We start from the raw sequence: 26,945 nt of genomic DNA, 5'->3' as shown, positions 1-26,945 counted from the left end.
AAGCTGTGGAGTCACTTAAATACATAAAGCTATGCTGTTCATAACCCCCTGTGTAAATTCAGCTGCCTTGTGGCAGGTTTTCGTGTAGTCAAAGGAAAACAGTAATTTGAAAGTACAGTGTACTCATCACTAGCAAAACTATGATGACAAAATACAAGTCAAAGTGTTCTTTGTTTGTTGTTGTTGCTGTTGTTGTGAAAATCAGACAACTGAAAGAATAGATGAGGAGACTTACCCTATCAACACTGTGAAATGCTCAGCTCTGTACGTATTTTAAATCACAGCATATGCCAGGAATGCCAGAGTTATCCTGTGAACACAAAGTCCCATTCAAACAGTATACTAGCAGTCCTTGTGAAGTTTTGAGATTAAGTAATACTTTCTGTGAGTTAATGCTATCTGTGCTGTGAATTCAGAAGACAGATACCAACATCTTCATTATTGAACATCATACTCTACTTACAGTTGTTGCTTAAGGCTGCTGCAGAGATCGATACTTCTCTGGTTCAAATTTATAACTTTCTATAGGCACAGTAAAGAAAGACTTAATTTTCAAAAATAAAAACCTTCATATGTGCAACACGTCCATATTGCTGCACAGTTACATTACTCACAAGGTCAACTTTTAAATAATCTTAAGGTAATGTGTTATGTTCAGCTATTTTAATGTAAAACATACTAGGAGACACTCTACCATAAATACTTTTGGTACGTTACTTCAGTATTATATGCTGCACATAGCAGTCTCATGTACACATATATGTTCTCCAGAGCTCCTAAAAAGCAGGAAGAAGACAAGATAATAAGGTGGCATGTGTGCTTTTAATATGATATTTGCTTTATTTAGGCCAAGATTGAAAAATGTGGATCGAAGTAGTGCTCAGCATTTGGAAGTTACCGTTGGAGATCTGACAGTCATAATTACAGACTTTAAGGAGAAAACTAAGTCACCACCTGCTTCCAGCGCTGCTTCTGCAGATCAGCACAGTCAGAGTGGTTCTAGCTCTGACAATACAGAGAGAGGAATGTCCAGGTCGTCTTCACCCAGAGGAGAAGCGTCATCACTGAATGGGGAATCTCATTAAAGTTTATTTTCTCCAGTTTCTTTAGTCTCTTCAAAACATGCAAATACATGACTTCTGTCACCCGTTACCACATTTTCATGACAGATTAGCCATGCATAATTGGTATGTTTACTGGAACATAATTTATGCTGTTTAAAAAAAAAAGGAAAAAAAAAAGTGCAGTGCTAGAAACAATAATTTAAATGCAATCGACAAATGCTTAGAAAGCATTTTCAGTCCGACTTTTTAATCTTCATGTGTAAAGGTGCCATGAAAATGTGGTTTGAATGTTCATTATGCAGTGTTATTGGTAAGTCCATTTTCACTTTTAGTTTAGTGAATTCTAACACAACTCTTGGTGTCTCTACTATTGGCATGTACTGAATTTAAATTTTTATAACATAGTTCAAGCTGCCTAAATATGTATTATTTGAGAATTGTGAAACATAGTTATATGTATGCAAGTCAAAGATCAACTTAATCAACTATTGCTGCAACAGAATTTTCATAATAATCTTCTTAAAAACACCTGCTGGTACTTGGTGTGGTTAAATAGGAAAAATGTTATTAAATAAAACATTTGTATGGATTTTTGCCAATGTTTGACACATTTTACTAGATTACTGAATTATGTTGATGGTTTTACCAATATTTTTTCACACTTAAAACACTTATTGTAATGTTTACAAGCAAAATAGAAAATACATTCAAAGCATTGATTGATTAACCTTACAATTCAGGTAAAATACTACATTGTCACTATACACTGGTATTCTGTGTTGTGTAACAAATATTGAACCTCAGATGATGACACATTTGGCAAAAACTAACATTTGGAAATATGAAAGTTTGGAAGAGCTTTAAAAATAGCAAGTGAAGTTCTCATTTCTGCTAGTGCTGTTTCCTTGCCCCAAATTTATCTAGTGTCATATAGTCACTTAGCATTTCATTACAGGAATATCAGATGTTGTACAAGAATAAGGAAATAACAATATTATTTTTTTCCTGTATAAATTTATTCAGTATTGATTTGGCCTGTTAAAATATATTATGTCATAAATCATATGAAAAAATTCAGTACCCTACTTTATGGCATAAAGTGTCAACATTTACACATTTAGCAATATACCGATACAGAGCAGAACTATTTACAATCCCATCTGGTATTATGTAAAATTACCAATAAAATATTTTTGTGAATACAGATTTTGCATTTGTGTTTACAACCAATAAGTGTTTTGATACAAATATACAATCCATGTATAGATTTTAAATTATATATTCAGGTTCAGTACAAAAGTCCATTTATCTCCTTTTAGTGAGATAGTCCACTTACACTCCTGTAATTCTTTTCTTTTTCCTTCAAATTACATATATTTTTAAGCCCATGTAAAAGTTGGATGTACCTTCTTGGTAGTGAATCCAGCCCCAAATTATTATCAACATATAATAAGTCTTCTTAACAGCTAAAACAATGGATTTTTGTAGCCCCTGACAATTGTGATGTTTGGTGGTTTCTTGTAGTAATGTATTTTTCTGTTTTTAATGCAGTACTTCTACAGGCACAATGGTACTGTTCTAATTTGTAAGATGCTAGTTGTGAAATACAGTTAGTTGCATAAAATGAAAGTCTGATGTGATATCTAAAAACATACATACCTCATTCCTTGGTGTTGCTGTTTAAACTTTTTAGACATCAAATGTTAATTATAGGCTGTTTCAGATGGATAACTACTGACCTGTTTATTATGTATTCTGCTTTATCTTACTAAATAGTATGTCTGTTCATTGCCATTACCTGGCCAAATCTTAGTATCTATAAAACAATGCATTTCAAGGTTCTTAAATGTTTTCTTGGGCAGGGCTGGTGTTCAGAATAACATACACTAGTTTCCAAAAGAAAAATACATACTTCTCAACTTTATTTTTTTATATTTTATTTTTAGGTGGGACTATTTGCAGAATATATGGATGTAATGGATTACAAGAGAGCCGAAATTGTTTAAATTAAACAGTTAAAGGATAGCAAATCTCATTGCAAGATGTTTTATGAAACGTGTTTCTATTTTAAAACTTAATGAGTGCTAACACATTTCAAAATTCCTTGCAAGCAAATAATAATCTATTACCAATAGTTCACTAAATGGGAAACCCATTTTCATTTAGAACTATGTGAACAAACCACCCAAAACTGCGAACAAGGGGTTTCCTTGTACCTTCAGAAATAAGTAGCCATTTGGTTTGGAAGGGAGAATGGTGTGGATTTTGTTATGATTCAGCTGCCTCTAGAGAATAATCTCAAAAAATGTGGTACAATTATGGTTATAATCAAAAAGAATGCAGAAAGTCTCACTGTTGATTGTGGAATAAGACACAGAAAAGCAATTTCTAACCACAGATACAACACAAGTCAGCTAAGATCTAAAAACTGAGCTGTGGTGTTTTTAATTGAACTTGTTATGTTGCCAGTGTTTACCTTGCAATGTTGCCTGTTTTGGCATTAAAGTTAAGATACTTTTTGCCTGTTTGTGATTAAAGGGATGTGACAACACTGACAGCAGAGTAGACAAATTCTAAGTAGAATATGGCATTTGACTCTGTTCAGAATGTTTTAATTTAAATGAACTTCACTAATTTTGACTTGTAGTAATCCTAAATCCTTTTTCTAACTGTAAATATATTTAAAAGCATCTTTACTCAATTTATAAAAAGTGAAAATTTAATGTTGTAATGTGTTTTGATTAGCTATTTTTCTCTGTGACTGCTTTCTGCATCAGAACTGTTATTTGTTAAATCTATATATGCACTAGTTTTCAACAGCCATACATCCTGGGTTGTTCATGAAAAGGTGACCCAACAAAGACAAGTGTGATAGTGTTCCGTGTAAATTAGTTCCTTTATGTGCTGATGGATTGTCTGGTTTCAGAAAGGAAAAGGGGGGAGAAATGGGGAAAACAAAGTATAAATAGTTCATTGATACAATGTACAGTTGTGTACAAAAATGTAATTCAGTCTCTTATCTTCCTCACTTTGCCACTAATTACAGGTGGTATAAGGAAAAGAACAAATGTACAGTTGTAGACTGTGATCCTCTTTTTCTCCTGAGTTTAAATCTACCTATGGGAGAGAAACAAAAGTTGTTCTTAGTAGCAGGATAAATTATGCCATATAAAATCTTGATTCTAACAGAAGCTGTAGTAAAAAACAAAAAAACATAAGTTTTGTAATTCCTGACATTAGAAGTCTTGAGATGAAAACTATGACTGAAGTGTTAACCTATTATATGTTTCTCTAGATATTTGATGTTTTGGGGCATAGATTGTAAAATCTCAAAAATGGTTTGATTTTATAATTTGTGCACTTTACTTTTTGTTTAATATTACGGGTAGCACATTTTTTAGGTAGCCGTGTAAGATAGAATACTTTTTATAATTTGTTTCCACCAGTTCCCCATAGTGTTCCAGCATACACTTGACACGAGTGTGTGGCTCTGCATCTTTGATCCTTTAATTTGTCTCTCTCCTGTCTCAAAAGCCTGACAGTTTCCCACATTATGCTGATTGATTATACTTTTGTTATACGGGTTGGATTTGGCATGGAACTGTCTATTGTGTACCTTTTATGTACATCTGGGGTTCTTTAACTGTATCTGCTTGGGTTTTTTTTCTGTCACATGCCTTTATTTGACTCTGGTCCCTACTAGGGAGTCTGGGTATACTTCCTTTCTAATATCAGAAACTATATGGGAATAGAAATGCATGTTAATTTAATTTCTCCAAAAGCAACAGCAAATGCTATACTTGTAGTAAATTTGTCTTGTGCTTACTCAGGAATAAGATACGTAAGATTAAAAAGTTAATGCTGGTTTTGGCTAAAGGACCAGTCAAATACAATATTTTGCAAAAGTGTACTTTAATCTCTGTGTTAAGATTTGGCTGTGCTTGAAATACTGTTTGAGCTTTTAGAGGTTTTTCTTACTTGAAATTATGCCCCGACTTACATCAGAGCAGTGTCAATTTGAAAGGGTGTAACTTTACACACTAGCAAAAGCTGTACAGTAAAACCAGTCAAAATGAGGAAGCTTAGTTGGTTTTCTTTTGTACTGTCAAAGTTTTAAGAGGAGAAACTTTCTCCTCTTGTTAAGAGAGACTTGAGATTTGTCTAAAACAAGCAGCAGATATTGAGCTTAGTTTGACTTCTACAGAAGAACCCGTGTTTTAATGAGAATTAACGGGATTTAACTACGAAGTTTAACTTGTGAAGTACTTTTCTACTTTAATTACAAACCAATAATTTACAGACATTATTGTAATTTCTGTCTAGATGGATACAAATGGAGTAAATGGTGCAACAGCAATGGATGGCTGCACACTTGCTAGTAAAGTGTATTATCCAACAGCGAGTGAGGTGTAAGTGACATTCCTAAGACATGGCACAAGTTTGTGATATGTGTATGAACAAGGCCTAGGAGTCCAGGTGCCTCCATCACCCCCACCTAAACTATGCTGCTGCATTCAAACAGTGAAAGAAAATGCAGCAAATAAATTAGTTTCAGATCCTAGAGTCCTAGAAACACTGGAGCTGTTTACAGCTTCTGTTTAACTCTATCAGTGAAAATTAATTAAAATAAGCTGCCGCTGTACAACACATAATCCCTCAGGAGATGTTTTTGATCCTAATCTTGCCCCTTTTATTATGAGAAACAGATAAAACTCATCTAACAGAACTTGCCTTGTCTACTATCACAGGGAATTTTAAGAGCAGAAACTTAAATATGTGTAGGAATTTATAGCTGTATTTTTAAAGAGTGAAACGTGGAAGATGAAGGGCAGAAACATGTTCCATAGCTCAAATGACTATTAGTAATAATGATCACAAGAGATTGCTGTACGATTTGGGGTTTGTAACAGACAAAATGGTAACGTTATCTAGTCACTCCTTGTCCCATATGTTTAAAAATGAAATTGCCACCAGAAAAAATATTGTTCCAGTAACAATGGTTTGAAGAAGAGTTCCAAAATGTTAATTGTTTTGTGGAAAGTATGGCATATTTTGAAATATCTGAGCACAAAGCTCTTTGGGACTACATTTTCAGGATCTAGGCCACCTGGAAAAGCGTAATCTTTAATTACACTGATCTCTATGTATAAATATTGATCTTACTCAAAGTGCTTGCAAAGTGAACAAGCTCCCTTAAACCTGAAGATTTTAAGGAATGTGGCTTTAGACCAATGGAGCTCTAATATACAGTGGAGTTACTGAGAAGATAACTGAGGAGAAGAGAGCATTTATCTATTTTTTGATAATCTGCTAACCATGTGCTCCTAATTTTCCTCCTCTGTATGAATAAGCAAAGTTATACAGAAGCAGGAGATATATATATCCAGGGCTAATGAAATTTGGCTCTTTACAGCCTTCCCAAGCTCACTATGTTCTAGAAATGCAGTTTGGATCAAAGGCAGTTGCAGGTACTTTGTCACTAGAAAGGATGGAGTTGTTCAGTCCCTCAGCATCTGTTAGTTGAGTGGTCAAACCAGTTCTGCTTTCGGAGTACCCACTTAGAGAATACAGAGATCTAATTTGCTATTTATATGCATCTAATATGCAACTACCATCCATGAATAATCTATTTCAAGCTGATCCTTCTTTGCACAGAATAAATCAAAATGCTTCAATGCCAAACCCAGTTCCTGTCGGCACAGATCTGAGCAAGAAAATCTGCCATCTGACTGATCGTGTATTACTGTAACAGCCTTCAGCTATGAATTAATCTAAGCAAGGGAAATCTCTTAAGATTACATGTATTTGTTGAGTGTGCTCTCATCTCTGAATTAAATACATTCTGGTTCCTTATGTCTTTTTAATTTTTTTTAAAAAAAGAACATCTATAGTACAAGTGGATGCAGTGAGTTTGAAATAATTTATTATGCCTGCTTTTGTAAGTGGGTAATTTGACTGCTACTCCCAGTTCTTCAGCTTTATCTTGGTTTCTGTAAGACCAACAATGGTATGTGGAGCTTAGAGGTCATCTATCAATTTTGTGACGATTGTCCTTGATTCTTTATAATTGACTTACTGAGCAGATTCTTGCCAAGCAAACTTACTGATATCAATCCTGCACTGTTCATGCATTCTGGCTGAGGGAGCTGGTATTCTGGGATGCCAGTTATAGGGCTTTCTATCTGCATTTCAGCAAACGGTCTGATTCTGTTTCTGAGAGGCTTCCAAACATGGGAAAATAAGCAAAATGCTTTCCAGCTGATGGAGGTGTAATGTTGCCAAGTAACTTGCAGTACCTGGAGGCTTTTTGAAAGGTGCAAGAAAATGCTCTCAGTGCCGGCTGGAGGAAGAGATCTGAGGCACATGCACAGATACTGGGTGCTTTCTCAGCTTTTCTACAGAAATATTGAGTAGTTTCTGTTTCTAAAACATCAAACACCTTCAAAAACCCTCCGTCAAATAAAAAGACATAGGAGGAGTAGGGGAAAGAACCAAGAAAATGTGTTTTCAGAATAATACCTAGAAAAGCCACTATATAATGGCTTCTTTGTGTGTTTAGTATTCCTTTCTCTGTGTACTGTATTGGAAGTAGGCAGCATCCCACACTTAGAGGTGTGGTTTGCTTTATAATTCTTGATACCTGTTCGTTCAGTGACTTTTGGCCTAAAGATAGATGTAGATTTTTGTGAATTTCATAGTGAATACCATGAACACTTCACTCTTGGATACAGGTCATTTGTTGAAAGGGCGGAAGTTTTGATTAAAGAGCTAGTCAGGAAGAAAATAAATTCCTCTAGTACATTTAGACACTAACCAATTTTGAAGGGTCTGATTCCTGGACTACTAGAAAAAGGATAAGTTTATGTTGAAAGGGTAATAAGAACACAGGCTAGAATGGGTGTGGCTTCTGAAGAGTTTTGTGCCCAGTACTTCATAGAGCTGTTTTCAGTGATTATTCCACACCTTAGCCCGTTGATCTTGAAGTGTTGGTAGAGCATCCTCACAGACAAATCAAAACTACCAACAGCGCTGTCAGATGCTCTTAATATTTACTAAGTGCCTTACACAGAGCATCACTGAGGCAACGGTTTGATTGAAAGGAAGCTTGATGAAAGATTTACTCCTCTGGATGGAGTCACGGGTTATCAGTTGTAACCAAGGTGAGGCTCCTGGTTATAACACACTAGAGTCTTATACTGTATTGCTGATACAAGTACCCAATAAGAAACAGTCCAGAAATTTGTGAGGCTTTCAGTTGGTAAAACATTCTTTGGAGGGTAATATTATTCTAGTCGGTAGTGATAGCCTACAGGAATATCACAGAAGTATATAAAACTTCTGAGTATTTCTGGATGGTTTCACACTTCTCAGTTTCTCAGTCAAAGACAGTATTATCCTTCTCGGGAAGGAGTATGTAAGTTGGTTTTATTCATAGAGTTTATGTTTATCCAACAGTAGGTTTTTAAGGATTTTATTGTCAGAAAAAGGGCTTGTTGTTTTGAAAATAAAAATCTTACCTACCAGGTGTCTTCCCCAAAATGAGTAAGTGCCTTTTCTGTTCTGATTCTTAGAAGTATTCACTTTGTCAGATTGAATCTGAATGTCCTGGATAAACCAACTATTAAGTACTGAGTGTTACCAATGGCTTGAAATCCTTTCAGTGAAAGAACAGGAGGCAGAATGTAAGCCACTTGAATGATTTTGAGACCTGATGTTATCAGAAGTTTTATAACTGCTATGAGTAGTATACTTCTAAGAACAGTGTTACTTTTCAGGAACTTGACACTGATAGGAAATAAATATTTATTAAAAGAAATATATTAAATAAATATTTATTTACCCATTTAAGTAAGAGAAAATGTTACACCATGAGGGCAACAGTCTTGCTGTTAGCAGTCCTGATTACTTAATGGAGAGTAAAACTGAGGCCCTGGACTCTGACTGTAAAAGAATGTGTGGTATTTGGTGAGAGATTGGGACTGTGAATCTTAGGTCCACATTCTAATAAAGTAATTTTTGTAAGTTTGTAAGTAAGTTTTGACCAATTCTCAAGCAGAAAAGAAAGCATGAGCAGATATCAGTAAGAGGCCCTCTGTTTTTATTGGTGCTGCTTCCTATCTCTAGAGGTTTGGGGTTTTTTTTAGCTTTGCTCAGGACCGGTACAGCTGAAAGTTTATTTTCCCTTCATTCTTAAGTCTAGACTTTGAATGGAGTTTCTCTGAGACACTTTTGTAGTGAAACCGTATTCCCTACAAATATTGACGACAAAAATAAACATCTCCGTGAACAAAAGATTGTGTGTGGTTTTAATTTTTTTAATATATATGAATCTATTATAAAAATTCTAAAGGTACTCTAAGAAAAATGTAACCAGTGTATCAACCTACACTTAACAGCTTTCTGTGTAGCAGTCAGAAAATAGTTTGCATCATAAGATGCTACAAATTTTGTCTGATAAACTATGTTCAATTCCCGTTAAGTTCTCCTTTAAATAAATATGACAATACATTGCATTTAGCCAAGTGTATAGTAACCCATTAGGACACTGCCCTAAACTGGCCCCTTCCCGACCTCAATTGTAAAGCATTATTAAACAATTTAAAATTCTGAAAGCTTGGCAGAAAAGCTGTGGGGAAGTGACAGGGAAGAAGGAAACAGTAGGAATCACAGTGCAAAGGTATATTTTCCAAAACAAATGCCACACAATGATAACGGAATTGTTTAAAAACTACAGTTATTTCACATTGTTTCATTACATACAGTTGGTTTCAGATGAGCGTAACTATATGTGTTTGAAGCCCAGAATAGTGACACATATTGAAATGCCTTCTCCAGCAATAAATTAATACTTCTTGCCTGTAAAGAATCTGACAAGCAAGTATTTTTGGTGAAAACTATTGTGAGTGCACTATATTCATTCTTGACTTCCAGTGGTGATGCTTAGGGTGTGTTATTATAAATAAAATGGTAAATAAAATTATTAAATTGTTCAGAACCCTTCTCTGAATGTGTTCTTTGTACGGATTAGGAGAAAGTGCAAGAAGTGTAAGTGGACAATTTGGGGATAAACAGCAGACTTAGGAAACTTGATCTCAAAATGTCAGGAGGCCTCTGCTAATTTATGGACACAGGTGATTCATTTACTCCTTTCAGCTGTGGTGGAAGTTGAAATACTCCTGAGAGTACTCCTTGCAAGGCAAGAAATCATGAAAGCATCCATGCTTGCAAATTAAAGTAACATCTGAGGTAAGAGGCTTGAGAAGAAGGCTTAGTCTGAGGCTTCATGGAATCATTTTTGGTTGGAAGAGACCCTCCAGGTCATCAAGTCCAGCTATTAGCCTGACTCTGGCACTAAACCATGTCCCTAAGAGCCTCATCTATACATGTTTTAAACACCTCCAGGGATGGTGACTCAACGACTTCCCTGGGCAGCCTGTTTCAGTGCTTCACAACCCTTTCCATGAAGAATTTTTTCCTAATATCCAATCTGAACCTCCCCTGGCGCAACTTGAGGCCATTTCCTCTTGTCCTATCACTTGCTACTTGGGAGAAGAGACCAACACCCTCCACGCTACAACATCCTTTCAGGTATTTGTAGACAGAGATAAGGTCTCCCCTCAGCCTCCTTTTCTTCAGGCTAAACAGCCCCAGTTCCTTCAGCTGCTCCTCATAAGACTTGTGCTCCAGACACCTCACCAGCCCCATTGCCCTCCTCTGCACTCTCTCCAGCACCTCAATGTTTTTCTTGGAGTGAAGGGCCCAAAACTGAACACAGGATTTATCTTATTGCATATACGACTACTCTTTCTCTAACTAAAGCAGGTTCTAAAAAATGCTCTGCATGGGTTGTCTCAAGTTCTCTTCAAATTACATACAGTTGCTGTGTTCAGTTATCTCTGAATTGTCTGTTGTTTGTTTTGCTTTGCAGCGTGAAGTAAATCCTACAAGGCAATCTTGAAAGAAGCTGGTTCTCTTGCTAAGACAGTCAGAGATTCCTAGTTGTGTAGCAAGTGACTGAAGCGTTGGCCATGAGTACATAAGCTCATCCTCACTCCAAGGAGGCAACGTGTGAGGCTGACATATCCTCAGGTGCAAGATGGTTCTAATGCTGTCCTGGAAGTGTTGGGCATGGATCCCAAAGTGCAGGCAGCAAGTGGTCTCAAACTGTTGATATAACTACCAACCTTGGTACTAGCAGAAACACTGACTTGTACAAGATTCAGATACCAGAATGGGGCTATTGTTGCTAAATAAGGGAGCTAATTTAGTCTACTTACTCATCTTTAGGAGAGAAAGAATTCTAAAGAGGAGAGCAAGCTGTAAAGCCTTTATATTACCCTTCTATTCATTTATTTCCTCTTTTGACTGCTTGGTAAGTCTGCTACACAATTATGAGTCTGAAGATCAAAACAAATTTCTTAAATTCCACACAAATGTTTTGGCGGCCATGGGAGATCACAGCATTCTACTACGGGCCTGGTGCCTAGAGATATCTTGGGACAGTGTCCTGTTTTATTTTACCCTTTCTTGACCTGAAAGAAAATTAAAGAGGGGAGGAGGGAGGGAAAAAGTCTTTCTGAAATTACAGATAAAGAACAGGTAAAGGAAGGCAGAGTAATGTATTAATGCAATAATGACACAGCAGTGCTTGAAGGTATCTTAGATGTTTTAGGCTCTAAGTTCTGTGCAACACCATATCCCAACTACTCGCTGACTCCGCTGCCACTTGGGCAGTGGAATACAATAGCTTGAGAACACAATTCTAATGACAAATCAGATAAATCAGTATAATGTCTGCACATTCCAGGGAATGGCACAGGACCGTGCAAGGTAAGCTGACTGCTCACCATAATTACTTCTGTGAACTTCAGACATGACTATTGAGCAAGTATAAGGGTACTTGGTACCTAAAGCTTGTTATGTGCCCCGGGCATTTGTTATGTGGCTGTTCTATCCAGTTTTAAAAGGGGCAATCAGTACAAAAGAAACTATTAATGTCTTGCCTCTTCTTCCTGGTACTTCAAGCGCTAAATGCTTTAAACAGCTAGCACTTTTCACTGCTCTAATCTGGTTTTTGAATTAGTAATTATGGAAATAAAGCAACCCCTAGAGAAAACGATATGGAGAGGTGAACGTTACGGCTCCCTTTCTGTATCCTTGACATGTCTCTACATTGGTTTATAATGTTAAACCCTACTTGAAGAGGACTAGGGAGCAAAGGCAGGGTACAAATAAACAAAATGAAATGTAAAATAGCAAATGGGCTTGCTAGAAATTGACAAAATAAATCTGCACTTCAGCTGGTTTGACTGACTGACTGCTTCCCAAAACCTCTCCTTACTGAATGACCATCTGTCATCTTTTCCATTCCAGGCTACGCTGCTCTTGCAAAATAGAAGCAACCAGCCACCTGGCTCACAGCCTCCAGTGCATCATCCAGTTTGCACTGCCGAAGGGCTCTGAGAGACCCAGACAACTCTCCTAAACCTCCTCTTCCTCTTGGAGGGGCACCCGGCAGTTCCCATATAACATTTTTCTTTAATTTTAGCTCTTTGCTGCATGCAGTTTCAGTCTCCTAGCTATGCAGGCTTTTTGTACTCCCAAATAATAAATACATAAAATGTATAATTGTTTTTACATCATATGTGAAAAATACCAACTAAAAAAAAGCAGTTGTTTTCAGTCTGTGGTCTGAGGATCTCAAGAGTTAATGCATTCCTTCCAAGAGTCTTCAAAAAAGCTACGAGGATGAACGTATGCATTACAAGTAGCATTGAATTCACTGTGTAGCGTCTGCATTGTTACTGTAAAGTGGAAAAGGTATTAAACACGTTACAGGATTAATTTCAGATTAGTTGGTGTCCTTTGTATTAAAAATTGAACTTCCAGTCACAATGGAAAGTTGCTATTGTGTATGATTACTGTTAGTAAATATTTATTGTCTTACAAGAAAAAAATGTTGTATTGTAGAAACTTAAAGATCCTGATCAGGGTGTCAGAGGACTCAGAACACTTGATGCTGTAGCAAACAGCAGGACAAGGTAAGGACTTTCAAACTTGAGTATAGTCATATATAAACAAACAGCCAGGCCCGCTTGCCTTGTTTCTGTATTTTTGTACATGGTACATATTTGCATAAGAAGATAAGTTTGCTTTGACTCCTCCCAGGAGTATTTTAAACACAAATACTTCTGCCAGGTATGGTCCTTGGAGAATTTCAGATAAGGCAACGAAACCAAAGCCCAACACTGAGAATCCCCTTTGGACCAATGTTTTGGAGCTTCAGATTTAGAAATCTTTACAGAAAAAAAAATGTTTTGACACACACGTACAGAAAAAGAGAGAAAATAATCTTTTTGCTCCTAGAAGGTATTATTTCTGCTTATTTAATGTAGTAAAGCACTAAAAATTGTGCAAGTCTGCATATATAGATGCATATTTATTTATGTAGGACATGGAAGCTGAACTTTCTTAAGAGGAACACCGCCAATATTTTCACTCCCTACTGTTTAATAACTTATATTTGTTCCCAGAGAATCCATTAAATACATTTGGAAGTAAATGGTACTATTGACAAAGAAACAATTGATTCAAACTAGAAGAAACTAGGAATTTGGCAAAGTATCACACCACTTCCCAAACTGCTTACAATGCAGCTTGTTTAATTTCGTGTACTGTTGTCCTTGGGTGTGTATATTGCTGATACCAAGAGTAATTACAAAATATTGTAAGCTCCTGCTTATAGTCCGAATAGGTTGAACGCAAACTACAATGTAAAACATTGAGAGCTAAAAAGGGAAGAAATGGAGGAAAACAATAATATTTTGGTCATCAATAAAAGTTGATTTTTAGAATTTTAATTAACATTTTTGACACTGCTGGCCAATGTAGGGCAATTTGAAGAGTACAAGGCAGTTGTAAAAAAACTAAATCCTTGTCTTAAAAATGAATTGGATGGAAATAAAAATGATATCTGGCAGCAGCAGCAAAGGGACATTACAGCAAGAAGTCTGATGATACCATGTGCACAACACATGGTAGTAAAGCAGTTTCCACTTGCTTACCCAGCCTTGCATCTATCACAGCAAAGTGTTGACACTGCAGGTTGTACGAAAGGGCACCTCAACATCAAAGAAAGTGTCTTTGCCTTTGAAAAACCCTTAACTGGTCTGCACACGAGGCAGCATTGACGCAAATCTGTCAACACAAAATCTGATTGCTTCACCAACTTAACTGATGGTTTGACTTCCTGAAAGAACAAAACCCAAAGGAATGATACAAATGCATGTGGTCAGGTCTGGGTTTTTTAATTAGCAGAAAGCTGGAGTGGAAATCAATTTCTCTCTTTGTTCTCTCTGTTGCATCAGATAATCCGCTTCCATAACTGTGCATAATTTATTTTTTTAAGTTGATCTAATTTATCTCTTGATCTAATGAGTTGTTAGAATTTTGGTTTCATTTCTGACATACAGTAAATGCTTTTATGACCCTTGAACACACTTGCAGAAGTATAAGGTGCTGATTCTTTTAAAAAAGCCAATTGCCTTAATTACTTGTCTAACATCTGTAGTTCACTAAGTAGGGTTTTCTGGATTTCAGCTATTTTCTGAATATAGTAAGCAGAATTGAATCCTAAAGATACAAAAGTTACCACGGCTAAGTAACTAAATTCCATGCAAGAAAATGATTTCAAGATTTAATATTGGTAATAAATGGAGATAAACTTGCATCTAATTGTACCTCTTCATGTTTTAGGTTTATTAAGGACTAGCAAATGCTGTATCATAAAATGTTATATATTGTTCATTAACCATTTAGAGAGTGTAATAAAGATACATAATTATTTCTCTTTAAAGTATTTTAAAAGCTGAATTATCTAATTGGATACCATCCAATAGTGTTTTTACTCAGGGATGCAACCTAAGTATGATATTTTGGTCACTTTTGCTTATCTTTGTTATTCACAAGGCCAAGTTTCTAGTGAGTAGCATTTTATCTTTTATCAGATTAACTCATAAAACATGTTTTGCTTTCTCTGAGAGACTGCAAATAATAAGGTGTAGACATTAACACCTCGTAAATACATTTAACTTTCCATTTAGCCATGGCTTTATTCAGCATGACTGTACATAAGGGTAGCAGCAAACAATCATCGAATCTTAAGGAACATTTTAAAAATAAGTACCAAGGCCTCATATTTGTTCTGAAACGGTTTTATTTTCAGGGAATAGTGTTTAATTTAATTGCCTTCAGTGCAAAACTTTCACACTTTGTAGTGTGAAAAAGGTGCATAAGATTATCTAGATTTTTCTCCCCAGTTGCATTGGATACCTTAACAAAAGATACTTTCTCTCTAACCTTGCCTCAGTTACACTTTTAGAGCACTGCAGGCACATTCTCATTAATTATTCGGGCATTATTGGACAGCACTGAATGAAGAGAATCCTGTAAATTCCTATTTAGGAAATGGTATGATTGATAATTTTAGGTTTTTTTTGGTCTCCCTATCTCTCTTTAGCACTCCTGATTTCTTATTTTCTCATCTATGAATATACTTTCTTGTTCTGAAGCATTAAAGCATTATTGCTGCCCAGCTGCCACATTCATTCTTGGTCCCTCTGTAGCACCCTTCAGACTTCATTTTCCCTCACTGGAACACTCTTCAATACAAAAGGCAAGTGTTACACCTCAGTAGTGACTGACTCTTCTTTGGTTTTATGCTCACTGTCAGTAAATACTCCATTATACCTCTCCGCTCTGAGTCTCATATTGCTATGTTACTTATTCCCTGCCAAATGGACTTGACAGGGTATGATATGGACTTGTAAGGGGTTGTGACATGGGACAGTGAGTGAATCCATGACACAGGTGGGCAGGCAGGTAGGCAATGAGAGCAATGAGCCGGGTTTTGAGCGCAAACGCAAATTTAGGGAAGCCGGCAGAACGATGGGTTCATCCCTTGCGGCAGAAAGCGCGGAGGAACGGAGAACAGAGGGGCCCAGCAAAGACTCTGAGTGGCACTTCCAGAGCTGGTTGTTTCTGCGACACATGCCAGCACGTGGGTCTCACTGACATAAATTTCCCTTCCTTCATTAAGCAAACTCATCCATGACTCTTCCATCATCAACCCGCTATCACTGGCCCTGAATTCTCATCATTACTCTTCATCACCTCTAGTTCCCTACTTCTCTTAGATTCTACTTATTTTTCCCTTGGTCCCAATGTCTCTGCTTTTATCTCTTAGAAATTATCCTGGCGTCTGTGCTGCAAACATAGCTGCTTATCCACCATCTCTGAAGGCCACTTTTCCTCACTTTCGTTTTGAGGAAGAGGTGATGAACAATTTTGGCAGGACAATTTTGTCATTACTTCTCTTCCAGCTACTAGAGTTGCCAGCTGGCATTCTGCTTTCTGCCCTCTTTCAAACACAGCCAAGAGCAGCAGTGAGCTACAGCGCGGGTTTTGTGGGCATTCACGTATCACATACACCCTCAGGCCCCAGAGTCTACAATATAACTATTTTTTTAAGCTGTATTGTAAATCATATTGGCATTTTTCTTAAAAAGCGGGGTCCTGAATTCATGTCATTAAGTGGGGATGTCATCACCTATTTTGAAAACGTCCATAGAGAAAGAAAAACAGAAAAGACCACAGAGAAAAAAGCCAATTTTGTAGAGGAAATGTGAGCTCAATGCACCATAAGGGCAAAAAAGCAAGCAGAATTGTTTCAAATTTGTCTTTTTTTTTCGTTTTGTTTTTAAATCAATGTCAGGAGCTGAGGGAGAAGCATTGGCTGGCAACTTTCAAACCCATATCTTGGCCACAGTGGGTTCAGCTGTTGGGCCTTTGCTCCGCAGAGGGGGCCAGAGATTGGGTCTGTGATACTGTGCTGGATTCAGCTGAAACCCAACCAACGTGCCCCTGGCTGGCAGGACGCACACCTATTATTTATTCTTCTCCTGCATGATGAAGCCAGAGGAGGGAAGGGGCTGGAGTCCAAAATGATTTGCACACTCGGGTTGTGTCTCCACAAGGAGACAGGACACCTGTGTAACCCCAGCTGCCTAACAGACGTGGGGAATGTCCCTGTAGGATGCAGGTGTGGAGCTTCTACATGGGAAAGCTGAAGTTACAACAACAGGAGCCTTGGGTGTATCAAAAATAGCGTGGTAAGCAGGACAAGGGAAGTGATCCTTCGCCTGTACTCTGCATTGGTGAGGCCACACCTGGAGTACTGTGTTCAGTTCTGGGCCCCTCAGTTCAGGAAAGACATTGAAGTGCTGGAGCGGGTCCAGAGAAGAGCAACAGGACTGGTGAAGGGACTTGAGCACAAGACCTATGGGGAGAGGCTGAGGGAGCTGGGGTTGCTTAGTCTGGAGAAGAGGAGGCTTAGAGGTGACCTCATCACTCTCTATAACTATCTGAAGGGAAGTTATAGCCAGGTGGGGATTGGTCTCTTCTCCCAGGCAGTCAGCAATAGGACAAGGGGGCATGGGCTTAAACTCTGCCAGGGGAAATTTAGGCTGGATATTAGGAAGAAATTCTTTACAGAGAGAGTGGTCAGGCATTGGAACGGCTGCCCAGGGAGGTGGTGGACTCGCCGTCCCTGGAGGTTTTTAAAGTGAGGTTGGACATGGCACTTAGTGCCATGATCTAGTAAACAGACTAGAGTTGGACTCAATGATCTCTGAGGTCTTTTCCAACCCAGTCGATTCTGTGATTCTGTGAAAAAAAAAAGTGTAATTTTCAGGCAACTTGAGCCTCATGTTTGCCCATGTCGAATACAGGAGCCTGTGCATTGAGCACTTCTGCTCCGACCAGACCAGTCACTGCATCTGCGTCGGACATTTGTTCTTACAACTTTTTCCCGCGGACACATTTTCTGGAGACCAGAGCGGGCAGCGGCAGCGGGCTGACCACAGGGGCCTGGTGGGGACAGGCAGCTCCCCCCGGGCCTTCCCCTGAGGGCAGCGGAGCCGCCCCGCTATTTGCCACGGTAAGGAGGGACATTCAGCCCGTTTCTCGTTTGGGGCAATTAAACGGGGATTCGTATCCGCCGCTGCGATGCTGCCCCGCCCCCCGAGGCCCGGCCCCGCCCCCCGAGGCCCGGCCCCGCCCCCCGAGGCCCGGCCCCGCCCCCCGAGGCCCGGCCCCGCCCCCCGAGGCCCGGCCCCGCCCCCCGAGGCCCGGCCCCGCCCCCGAGGCCCGGCCCCGCCCCCCGAGGCCTGGCCCCGCCCCCCGAGGCCTGGCCCCGCCCCCCGGCTCCCTCCGGGCTCCTGAGGCTCACCGGATCCGGCCCCCGCTCGGCCCCGCCCCTCGCATGCCGGGGCTCGGGCCGCTGCCGCCGCGTCCGTTCGGGCTCGCGCTGCCGGTTGGGCGCCGGCCGCCGCCTGGCGCCGCTGCCGGGGCCGGCGCGGGAGGATGCGGCGGTTCGCGCGGGTGGCGCTGCTGTGCCTGGGCTGCGGCGTCTGCTCGCTGCTGTACGGCTTCAGCCAGCTGGCCCTCTCCCTGGAGCAGGAGCCGGGCGGCGGCCGGGAGCGGCAGGCCCGAGACCCCGCCGCGCCTGGCGCCCGGGCGGCGGCGGGGAGCGCGGGCCGAGGCGAGGCGGAGGCCGGCAGGTACGGGGCGCCGGGGCCGGGCGGGGGAGGCGGGGGCGCGGACGGGCGGTGGTTGCGCCCGCATTCCTGCGGGGAGGGCCGGCAGGCGCGCTGGCCGCCGTCCCGCGGGCGGAGTGGGGCCGGACGCTCCCCCTCGCCCCCCGCGGGCGCCCTGGCTGCTCGGTGCCGGCCCGCAGCGCCGTGGCGCCGCTCCGCTTGGGCGGCGAGGCGGGGGCGAGGCTGCCGCCGTGGCGCGGGGCCGGGCGAGCGCTTCGGGAGCGAGCGGGGGGGTGGTGTCGCTGTGTGCTCCCTCCGAGCAGCCCCGGCGCCCCGCGGGCCGGTCACCGGGAAAGAGAGGCTGGAAAAGCCTTAAAAGCAAGCCAACAAAGGAAACTTTCAGAAGTGGCCTTGCAGGCCAGCCCCCGTGCGCGTCCCCGCCGCGGGAGGGGCTGCGCTGCCCGCGCTAAAATCGCGCTGCTGCTGCCTTGTTGCAACAGGGTCGATGAAGCGAGGAGGGTGCGTTTTCTTCTACCAAAGCCAATGTATTTTCAGGGCGTTACTCAGTTCTGAAACTTGATAATTGTCAAATATAACTTTATCTAAGCAAAAATGCTTATTACGGGATACTTTATTAAAGCTAGTCTTTGCACAGTGAGCAGTGAGTCCAGTTCCACCGTTGAAGTGTCATAAATCTGAGCAGCTCACACTCTGCATAGCTTCATGTTTCTGGTGCCTGCCTCCTGTCAGCAGAAATTTTTATGTGATCAAGTGGTGAGTGAAATTAGAGAATGAAAAAATACTAGTCTTCCTTTAGATTATAGTTTCATGATCTTTTTTCACCTGTGGCTACCAGAATACTAATGCCAGGAGGAGTGACAAGAAACATGTTACTGAAGCTGGCAGAGGAATTAGGACCAGGCCTTTCTGGGCCAGCCTGCCTTTAACTCTGCTTAGATTCCGCAGAAGTTTAATGTAAGTTTGATGCTTTGGTGACTGTCCCTTGCCAATACTGCACACACTCTGGCACCCCCCACTCCCGACACTGCTTTTGATCCTCTGGTTAACACAAGTGAGTTGATCTGATGTGCTGACCTGCCAGAAAACCGCCTAGTGTTTGACCAGCTCAGCGGTCTGAATTGACTCATCCTGTAATTACAAATGTGTTGGTGCTGGTGCAAAGGAATTATGGAGGATGGCAGGATGACAGAAGCTCTGACTTAATTGTTTTATGAATATAATGAAACAGCATTCTGAGTTGCTAGGGGTGGAGTCTGCGGAAATGTGAAACCCAGCTTTTGACTGGGCTCTAATTCAGATAATGTTTTTTTCCCATGTTTTTGCTTTAGTTCCGATTAATACAGATTATGACTTGAAAAACTGTGCGGATGCTTGTTCGTCACTTATAGCTAATGACTGAAAGCTAATTGTGAGCTTAAATCTACTAATTCTAAATAACGTGATAACTGGAATAAAAGAGTGAACTTTAACATCTTTATGTAAGATTTAATTGGTTTAATGAATCAGATTTAAATAGAAATGTGAGGAAAAGCTTGTATGTATAATATTTGTTTTAGTGAAGAAAATATGCAATTTATGTGAACAAAACTTTTGTGGATGATAATCTAAATACTTTGTAGTAGTAAACACTGAAATTACTTCCAAGTACATCATGCTCCTGGTTAGCAAAAGAAGAAACAAGTTTATTTTAAGAGCTGTACTTTGTTTAGTATTTGTACTAACGCGTAGTTTTTGAGTCAAAGATACTGGTGGGGGAAAACTCCAACAAGGTGCAAGAAGCTTCTTGCTGTGATGAGGTGAAATGATATATAAATCTATCCTGTGTTGCAATGTGGAAAAGCTTTACAAACTGAGAAAGTTATTTTTCTAAAGGTCTTCAGTGCTGTAAATAATTCCTTGTGCATACAGTTTTATGGGACATATCTGCTTGCAAAATCAGTGTCTGTTGACACCTGCGTGGGAATTATTTGCTTATAAGCTGCTGTCAAACTGAAGGCTCAGGATGAACATCATCCTGTTGTAAATTATTGATGTTTTATATGCTGTTTGTACAAGCAGCATGTGCAAAACTCAGGTGTGAGTCAGTCCCTTAGTCCCTGAAAGGCTTTCATTTAAAGAAAAAAATCTGTCCTGTGGCAGTTAAGCAGTGCCCCACTGAATGTTCTTTTAGATGTATGTTTCGATTATTCTCGGGTATGAAGGCATGTTACATTCTCTGGCGTAACTGATACACACATCTCAGTGAATGTATTGGTGTTTTTCAGTTTTTATACTTTATACTTTTAATACTATTGTTTCTGTAGTGGAGACCGAGCGTGACGGCCACAAGGCTGTTTGCTGCTGCGCTTCTGGCTATCTTGCGATCATGTAATATCCTAAAGGGTTCATTACCTTATACAGTACATTGTGTTCAGATAACCTTCTAATCCTTCTTGATGTTTAACATTTCATATGCATTGATAGTGACTCTCAGTAATGGGTTCCTTCAGCTGTTTTTACTGATAGCTTTAAGATACAGTTTGACAAAGCAAATGTAAATGCCCTCTGAAGGCATCTACTCACTCAGCAGTGATCTGCTTTTCTCTTTGGCCAAGAATTGTTTTCTTTGCCTGAATAATCTACAGGGTGTCTAAAAAAGATGGACCCTTTGAAATCGGATGGATGCTTTGAAATTGCGTCCATCTTTTTGAAACACCGAATCGTTTAGAACATGACTTAAGGGCAGAAGGAGCCTCAGTGATGGAGGGGGAGAAGTTGAGATTTCTGGTAGTTTTCAGAAGCGTGTAAACTGCAGGCTTTAATAAAGCTTCAGAATACCACACCTGGAAGAATTTTGCAATAGTGATGATGCTATTAATTAGAAAATCTTTAATTAAAAGGGAAGTACCCTATTGAAACTAGAATTACAGGTTGAGACAGGATCCTCCAATAAACATAGTAATTCAGGGGAGCTTGTTGGGTAATCACTTTGGTAAGGAGTTGTTTGTTTCAAAGGCTACTGTAGCCTGAGTAACAAGATGAGTAGAAACTAAATGTGTCTTGAAACTTGGTATAAATAGCTGAAAAACATTTCAACATTGATTAGCTAAATCCAAAGGTTGGGTTTTAGCTGTGAAGAAAGAGTAATGCTGAAGGTAAATTGTCTTGATTATTCATTTCAGTGAGAAAAGTCAGTACTGTCATATGGAACAGCTAAATGAACGATAGATCTGAACTTGAAAAAAATAAAATACTGAAGTGTCTACTTCCGGAAGATACAAAATCAGTCAAAAGCCAGTATATGTAGTCAGCCTTTTTTCTTTTGCTAGTATGATTTCTGGATGAGGAAGAAGGCTGTGAAAAACTAAACAAACAAACCAGTGTAAACAAATGCATATTTGCTACCAATATGTCACTTAATTGTACTATAATCTTCTGTCTGCGGAGTATCCTTTCAAGTCAGTCTTTCTGTCTTATGCAAAGTGAATCTTCAGTTATTTTTATGAATATTGCTACTTCAATTAAGCAGATAATGTTAATCTTTTTATTCAACTCCAAAAAGAGTGCTATCCTAGTGGCAAGTTTGTGAAGTAGAGCAGGAGTCAGTCTGTCAGTTCTGTGAATTCAGTGAGGTCAGTACATTTGACCCTATTAAATAATGTGAAATATTTTCCCATTGTGCTGTAGTTTAGTGTTTTCATGCAGCCAGCCACACTTACTGTTTTGTGTGACATTGGTATCTGACTCTATCTGTCTCTTGGTCTCTGACCGTCCTGGCAAGCAGAGAGTTAAGTGGATTATAGTGCGTGGAGGAGTATAGGAAGTAAACCCACAAGCTTAGACAGCAGGGGATGGTGGCTGGAGAAGGTAGTTCATTCTTCCCTTGCACTGTACACAGCTGTGTTTGTCTGTATCAGAGTTTAACCAGCAGTTTCACCAGTATGCTTCATAGCTACTCCTCTGAAAGAAGAAATTGGTCTAGAAACTGTTTGGACATTTCAAAATGTGAGTGAAACTTTTGAAAGGATGAAGCACTGAACAATTTGAAGATAAAACTTTGTTTAAAAAATCCAGCTGAATCTGTCAAGTAGTAGACTAATGCGTTTTTTTACATATAAATTGTGTAAATTAACAAAACATTATCAAGATTGTTCCACTTAAAAAGTTTGTCCTGTATCAGACATTTAACATTACATCTCCTCTCTCCTATCTAATAAAGCCATTGCTTTTCTGACAAAATATATCAAACCAAATTTGCGGTATTGCTGGAGATGTTAAGGAAAAGCTATTCAGAAGAATCAGAAATTCCCAGTGCACTTGAGAGTCAAATTTAGCATCTCTTGTCTTCCTAAATTTTTATTGCTGTGATTCTGAAAAGGAATGAACTAAAAAAATGCATCATTCCTGTTTTGCTGTGTGTAATGGTTATGCTGTGTGTAATGGTTATGCTGTAGGAGACACCAGTCTGGCTCCATTAGTTGATTCTTGCAATTGATTAGACTTTAGGAGTTAATGCAATACCTACAGGAAGGCAGTAGTCATGACTCAAGCTAGTTAACTGCAACCCTGACCATTTGGACATAATATTATATTTGCTGTGAAGGTACAGTAGTATAAAAGATGCCACGTGGACTGAAAAGTATACTTGAAAACTGTGATCTCCATTAACAGTAAACCCAGCAGTATGCTTAACAAGAGATTTTTTTTGTTTGTTTTTCTTAACCACTGGTTGTTGGGGGATTTGTTATGCTTCAAAATTGACTTGGATGAGCACAGGGCCTCAGTCTTTGTCAGTGCAACTTGTGCATTGCCATGTATTTTGCACACAAATTTAAAATTGTCCTTAAATTCTGAAAAGAATTCAGGTCATAATATAGACACCTTTGCCATGTCTGCAAGGCTGACATTTTTACTATCTAGTGGTGTTGAAGCTAAATTACCTTATAAAGATAATTATGAAATGACTGACTGCCTAAGGGGGAGATACCTTGAACTGGCAAACAGATCTTTGAGAATGCTTATTTATGATACTAGTGATTTTTTTAGAAACTTTATCTTGCTTTGTTTTTATATTTTTGACAGTGGTTGGTGTTAGGAGTTGTCCAACCCAGTAGTGTGATGGAGGCGAGGCTGCTGTAGCTCCGTGTCCTGCATCCAACCAGTAGCAAAGCTGACCATTTATTCCCAATGGGCACATATGCCTGCAGTGCACACATACGTGGCTGGCCACAGAGATCAGTGTGGAGAAAACAGTGCTTGCACAGCCACAGACAACACAAGCAGACTGATCCTTTTTCCTCTCTGGCTGATAAGGTTGAAAGACTTTTAGTGAAAAATATATTGAAGTATATAGTGTGGATCCCTCCAGTAACTGACTTTAGACACTCAGTCTATCTATGACTGGCTCCTGCTTGCCTGACCTGGTTTTGCAGACCCATGAGGCTTGCAGCCCCAGTTCAGTTGCTGATACTTGGAACCCTCTTAGACATATACACAGGTGCACACAGTATGGATCCTTCCAGTTACCGGCCTTAGCCTTATGGCAGCTGGCCACAAGGATTTCCTCATGCAAATGGGTCTTTTGGATAGCTAATCTAGACCTGTGGCCTTAACATTAGCTAACCCTCAAACCCCAGGGCCTGTCTTGTGGCTGCCATGGACCTTCTGGTCCTTCCAGTAGCCACCCCTCAGATGCTGGTCTCTTGTGGCTAGGTGAAATGAGAGGTTCTTGCAGTAGCTCAGACCCTCTGATCTCTGCAGAGCCTGGCCCAGCCTTGTGGCCTGTCTGATACCTGTTTCCCAAGCCTCTTGCTCTACTTGTGGGCTAGTCTGGCTTGATACTTGCTAGTAGTTATGTGCACCAACAGGCACACCCACATGCTATGTGCACACGTCTCTCCAATTTCTGGCACTGCAGGCACATGGTCCCCTGTGACCTGTGGCCACCTTTTCATTTGCTGGTACTTGGACCTCTGTGCATGCATCTGCACATGGAATGGAGCCCCCTTTCACCCAGGAAAGTAGAAATTGAGTTAAATAAGGAGGTTGGTGATGAGTCACACAACAGGGCAAATCATACTGACTATTTTGCATGTGACTGAACCCTTTTTATCTTCTCTCAGTTTTTGTTTTTGCGTTCTCATTCCTCCCCAGTCCACAAGGAGACCCACAGCCCTGTCAGCAGTTGGTAGGGTCTGGAGAGCCTTTCCTGTTGTCTTACCTGGTGGATCTTTTGCTTGGCCTATGGGCTGACTGCTGTCCTGTGTTAGGGCTGAACCAGCGTGCTCCATATGCCTGGGTTAGATTGGTGGCTTTCCTTCACCTTGCATTAGTTTCTGCTTTCTATTTATGGAGACTGGCCTTTAATCGTGTAACCTATAATAGATGTGAGCAAAATATCCCTCCCTGATGCTGAAGGTGACTATTCCTGTCTGCCTAGTAACCTCTCTCAGGTAACAGTGACTGTACCTGTTTGATGAACAGATACAGTACATCTCCCTAGTTTTGTAAAGTACTTATGTCACTTATTTGTAGTCTAAGCTTTTCGCAAGTTTTATTTCAGCTAAAAAAAAAAAAATCTTAATGAGTGGCTTTTTGAATAACTGTGAATAACAAGAAGAAAATGCTGTCTGATTATTCCAGTCTCTTAATCTTTTCTATGCAAAAGCTTAATGGAATATGGTAGCATATGGTCAGCTGAGACTTCTGTTGGCAGGGGAATAGTCCTAGTCTTGCATTAGGTAAATTACATTCATATGTATCCTAGTAACATTTTTGTTTCAAATTAATAAAATCTGTGGCTGACAACCATGTCATTGTGCTGAATGGGATGTTGGAAAGGCCTAATGTGTCAGAGGAATGACTGGGGTGTTAATTTGAGCTTGCCTCTTGCCTTGGTAGTCTGGATAGGAGAGTAGCTCAAGGCAGCTAGGAAAAAACACAGCTTGACAGCTGGAAGAGGAATAAGATAATAATCTTTCAGACCAGAAAACTGTTTTTTAAAGATAGTCTATTAATTTATCCTAAAAGTAATGAGACACAGTTACTTCAAAAAGGTACATAGTGCAGATCATAAAGATTGTTCTTCAGATAAGCACAAAGTCTTAATGTGCCTTGAAATTTTTAAGAAACTTCAAAAGCCACAAAGATTAATGTAAGAAAGAATCTGGCAGAGAGAACTTGTGGTTTCATACCATTTATTTTCCCCAGAGGAGTGCAGATATCCCAGTCACAATCTACAGTATCCTGGAATTTTATTTGTGGAGACCATTTTTAAGTCATGAGATAGATTTACTTGACTAATTCTTGCAAACACATGTATCTACAGGATACGAAGATTTCCTGTGATCTCTACCAAAGAACTGCTCCATCCTCTCAACACTTAATGAGGCTTTGTGGAACAGCATGATTATCAGATCATTTTTCTCAAGTCTTGAAAAAAGAACAAGTTATACAGCTTGCAATTTTTTATGCTATGTTTATTAAATCCGGTATTTGCAAAACATTGGCCTTTACAGATACCAGATAACCCAACCAAGGTGATGCTGATTCATATCAAACTTGCAAAGCCAACTTCCATTAGAGTTCTGAGCTGTGGTCCTTAACTACCTTTTTGTCATCAAGCTTTTGTGTGGGTTTTCTTCTTGCACATCTTTCGTTTGCAGATACCAACTTTCAAAGGAGGATAAATGCTATTGGCATTGTGTCACTGGGGCAGAAAGAGGGAGCATAGGAAATCCTTTAAGAGTATGCACCTTCCTTTGCAATAATCTGCTTGCTCATTAAAGATTTTAAATCTTGGTGTTTATTTCCTCACCAGAACCTTTGAAATTACACTTCAATTGCCCTTCAAATTTTTTTCCTATATTACTGTTGCATAAAATGTAGTAGTGGACTAGTAAAACCTGTTTTTTTACTTGTTAATGTAGCAATAGTCAATAAATTATTAGTCTTCTCATAAGTGTGGAGAAGGAAAACTTGTCAGATACGGTGACTCTTTTTGTGTTGCATTAAACTTTTGTTGAGAAACGGTGGAATTTGTTGGTGCTGAAAAGCCCTGATTTTTGTTAAAAATTGGCTTTGCAGGTTTGTACTAAATAGAGTCATAGATGAACAGGGACTGTGTTTAAATGGAAAATGTAACTTTGAAAATGAAATGTTCTACTTGCTTCTCTGCTTGGAGTAGACAAAAGTATTGCAAAGATGGAGTTTTTTCAGCAGTTAAGTGTTGCCATTCACTCTGTTAGCAAAGGATTTACACTAAGTCAAGAACACAGAATTCCAGCCC

General features: G+C 39.8%; 2 protein-coding genes across 3 annotated transcripts in view; both read left to right on the top strand.

Annotated features, from left to right (window-relative positions):
* The window catches only part of YAF2 (YY1 associated factor 2), a 31,272-nt gene extending 24,215 nt beyond the window's left edge, over window positions 1–7,057 (top strand). Inside the window, exon 4 of the mRNA XM_080340826.1 lies at window positions 848–7,057. Within this exon, the coding sequence (XP_080196952.1) occupies window positions 848–1,085 (238 nt within the window). The 3' untranslated portion in view covers window positions 1,086–7,057. The remainder of the gene's footprint in view (window positions 1–847) is intronic.
* An 11,428-nt stretch (window positions 7,058–18,485) lies between these two features.
* Window positions 18,486–26,945, top strand: part of GXYLT1 (glucoside xylosyltransferase 1) — a gene marked incomplete at its 5' end in the record, with an annotated part of 30,077 nt that continues 21,617 nt past the window's right edge. For both annotated transcript variants that reach the window (XM_080340813.1, XM_080340812.1), the window contains one exon: window positions 18,486–18,682. In XM_080340813.1, the coding sequence (XP_080196939.1) occupies window positions 18,486–18,682 (197 nt within the window). The remainder of the gene's footprint in view (window positions 18,683–26,945) is intronic.

This window comes from Nesoenas mayeri, assembly GCF_963082525.1.
Source record: "Nesoenas mayeri genome assembly, chromosome: 1".
NCBI classification, from domain to species: Eukaryota; Metazoa; Chordata; class Aves; order Columbiformes; family Columbidae; genus Nesoenas; species Nesoenas mayeri.
The sequence above is the reverse complement of the archived record's forward strand: the minus strand, read 5'-3'. Positions and strand labels throughout refer to the sequence as shown.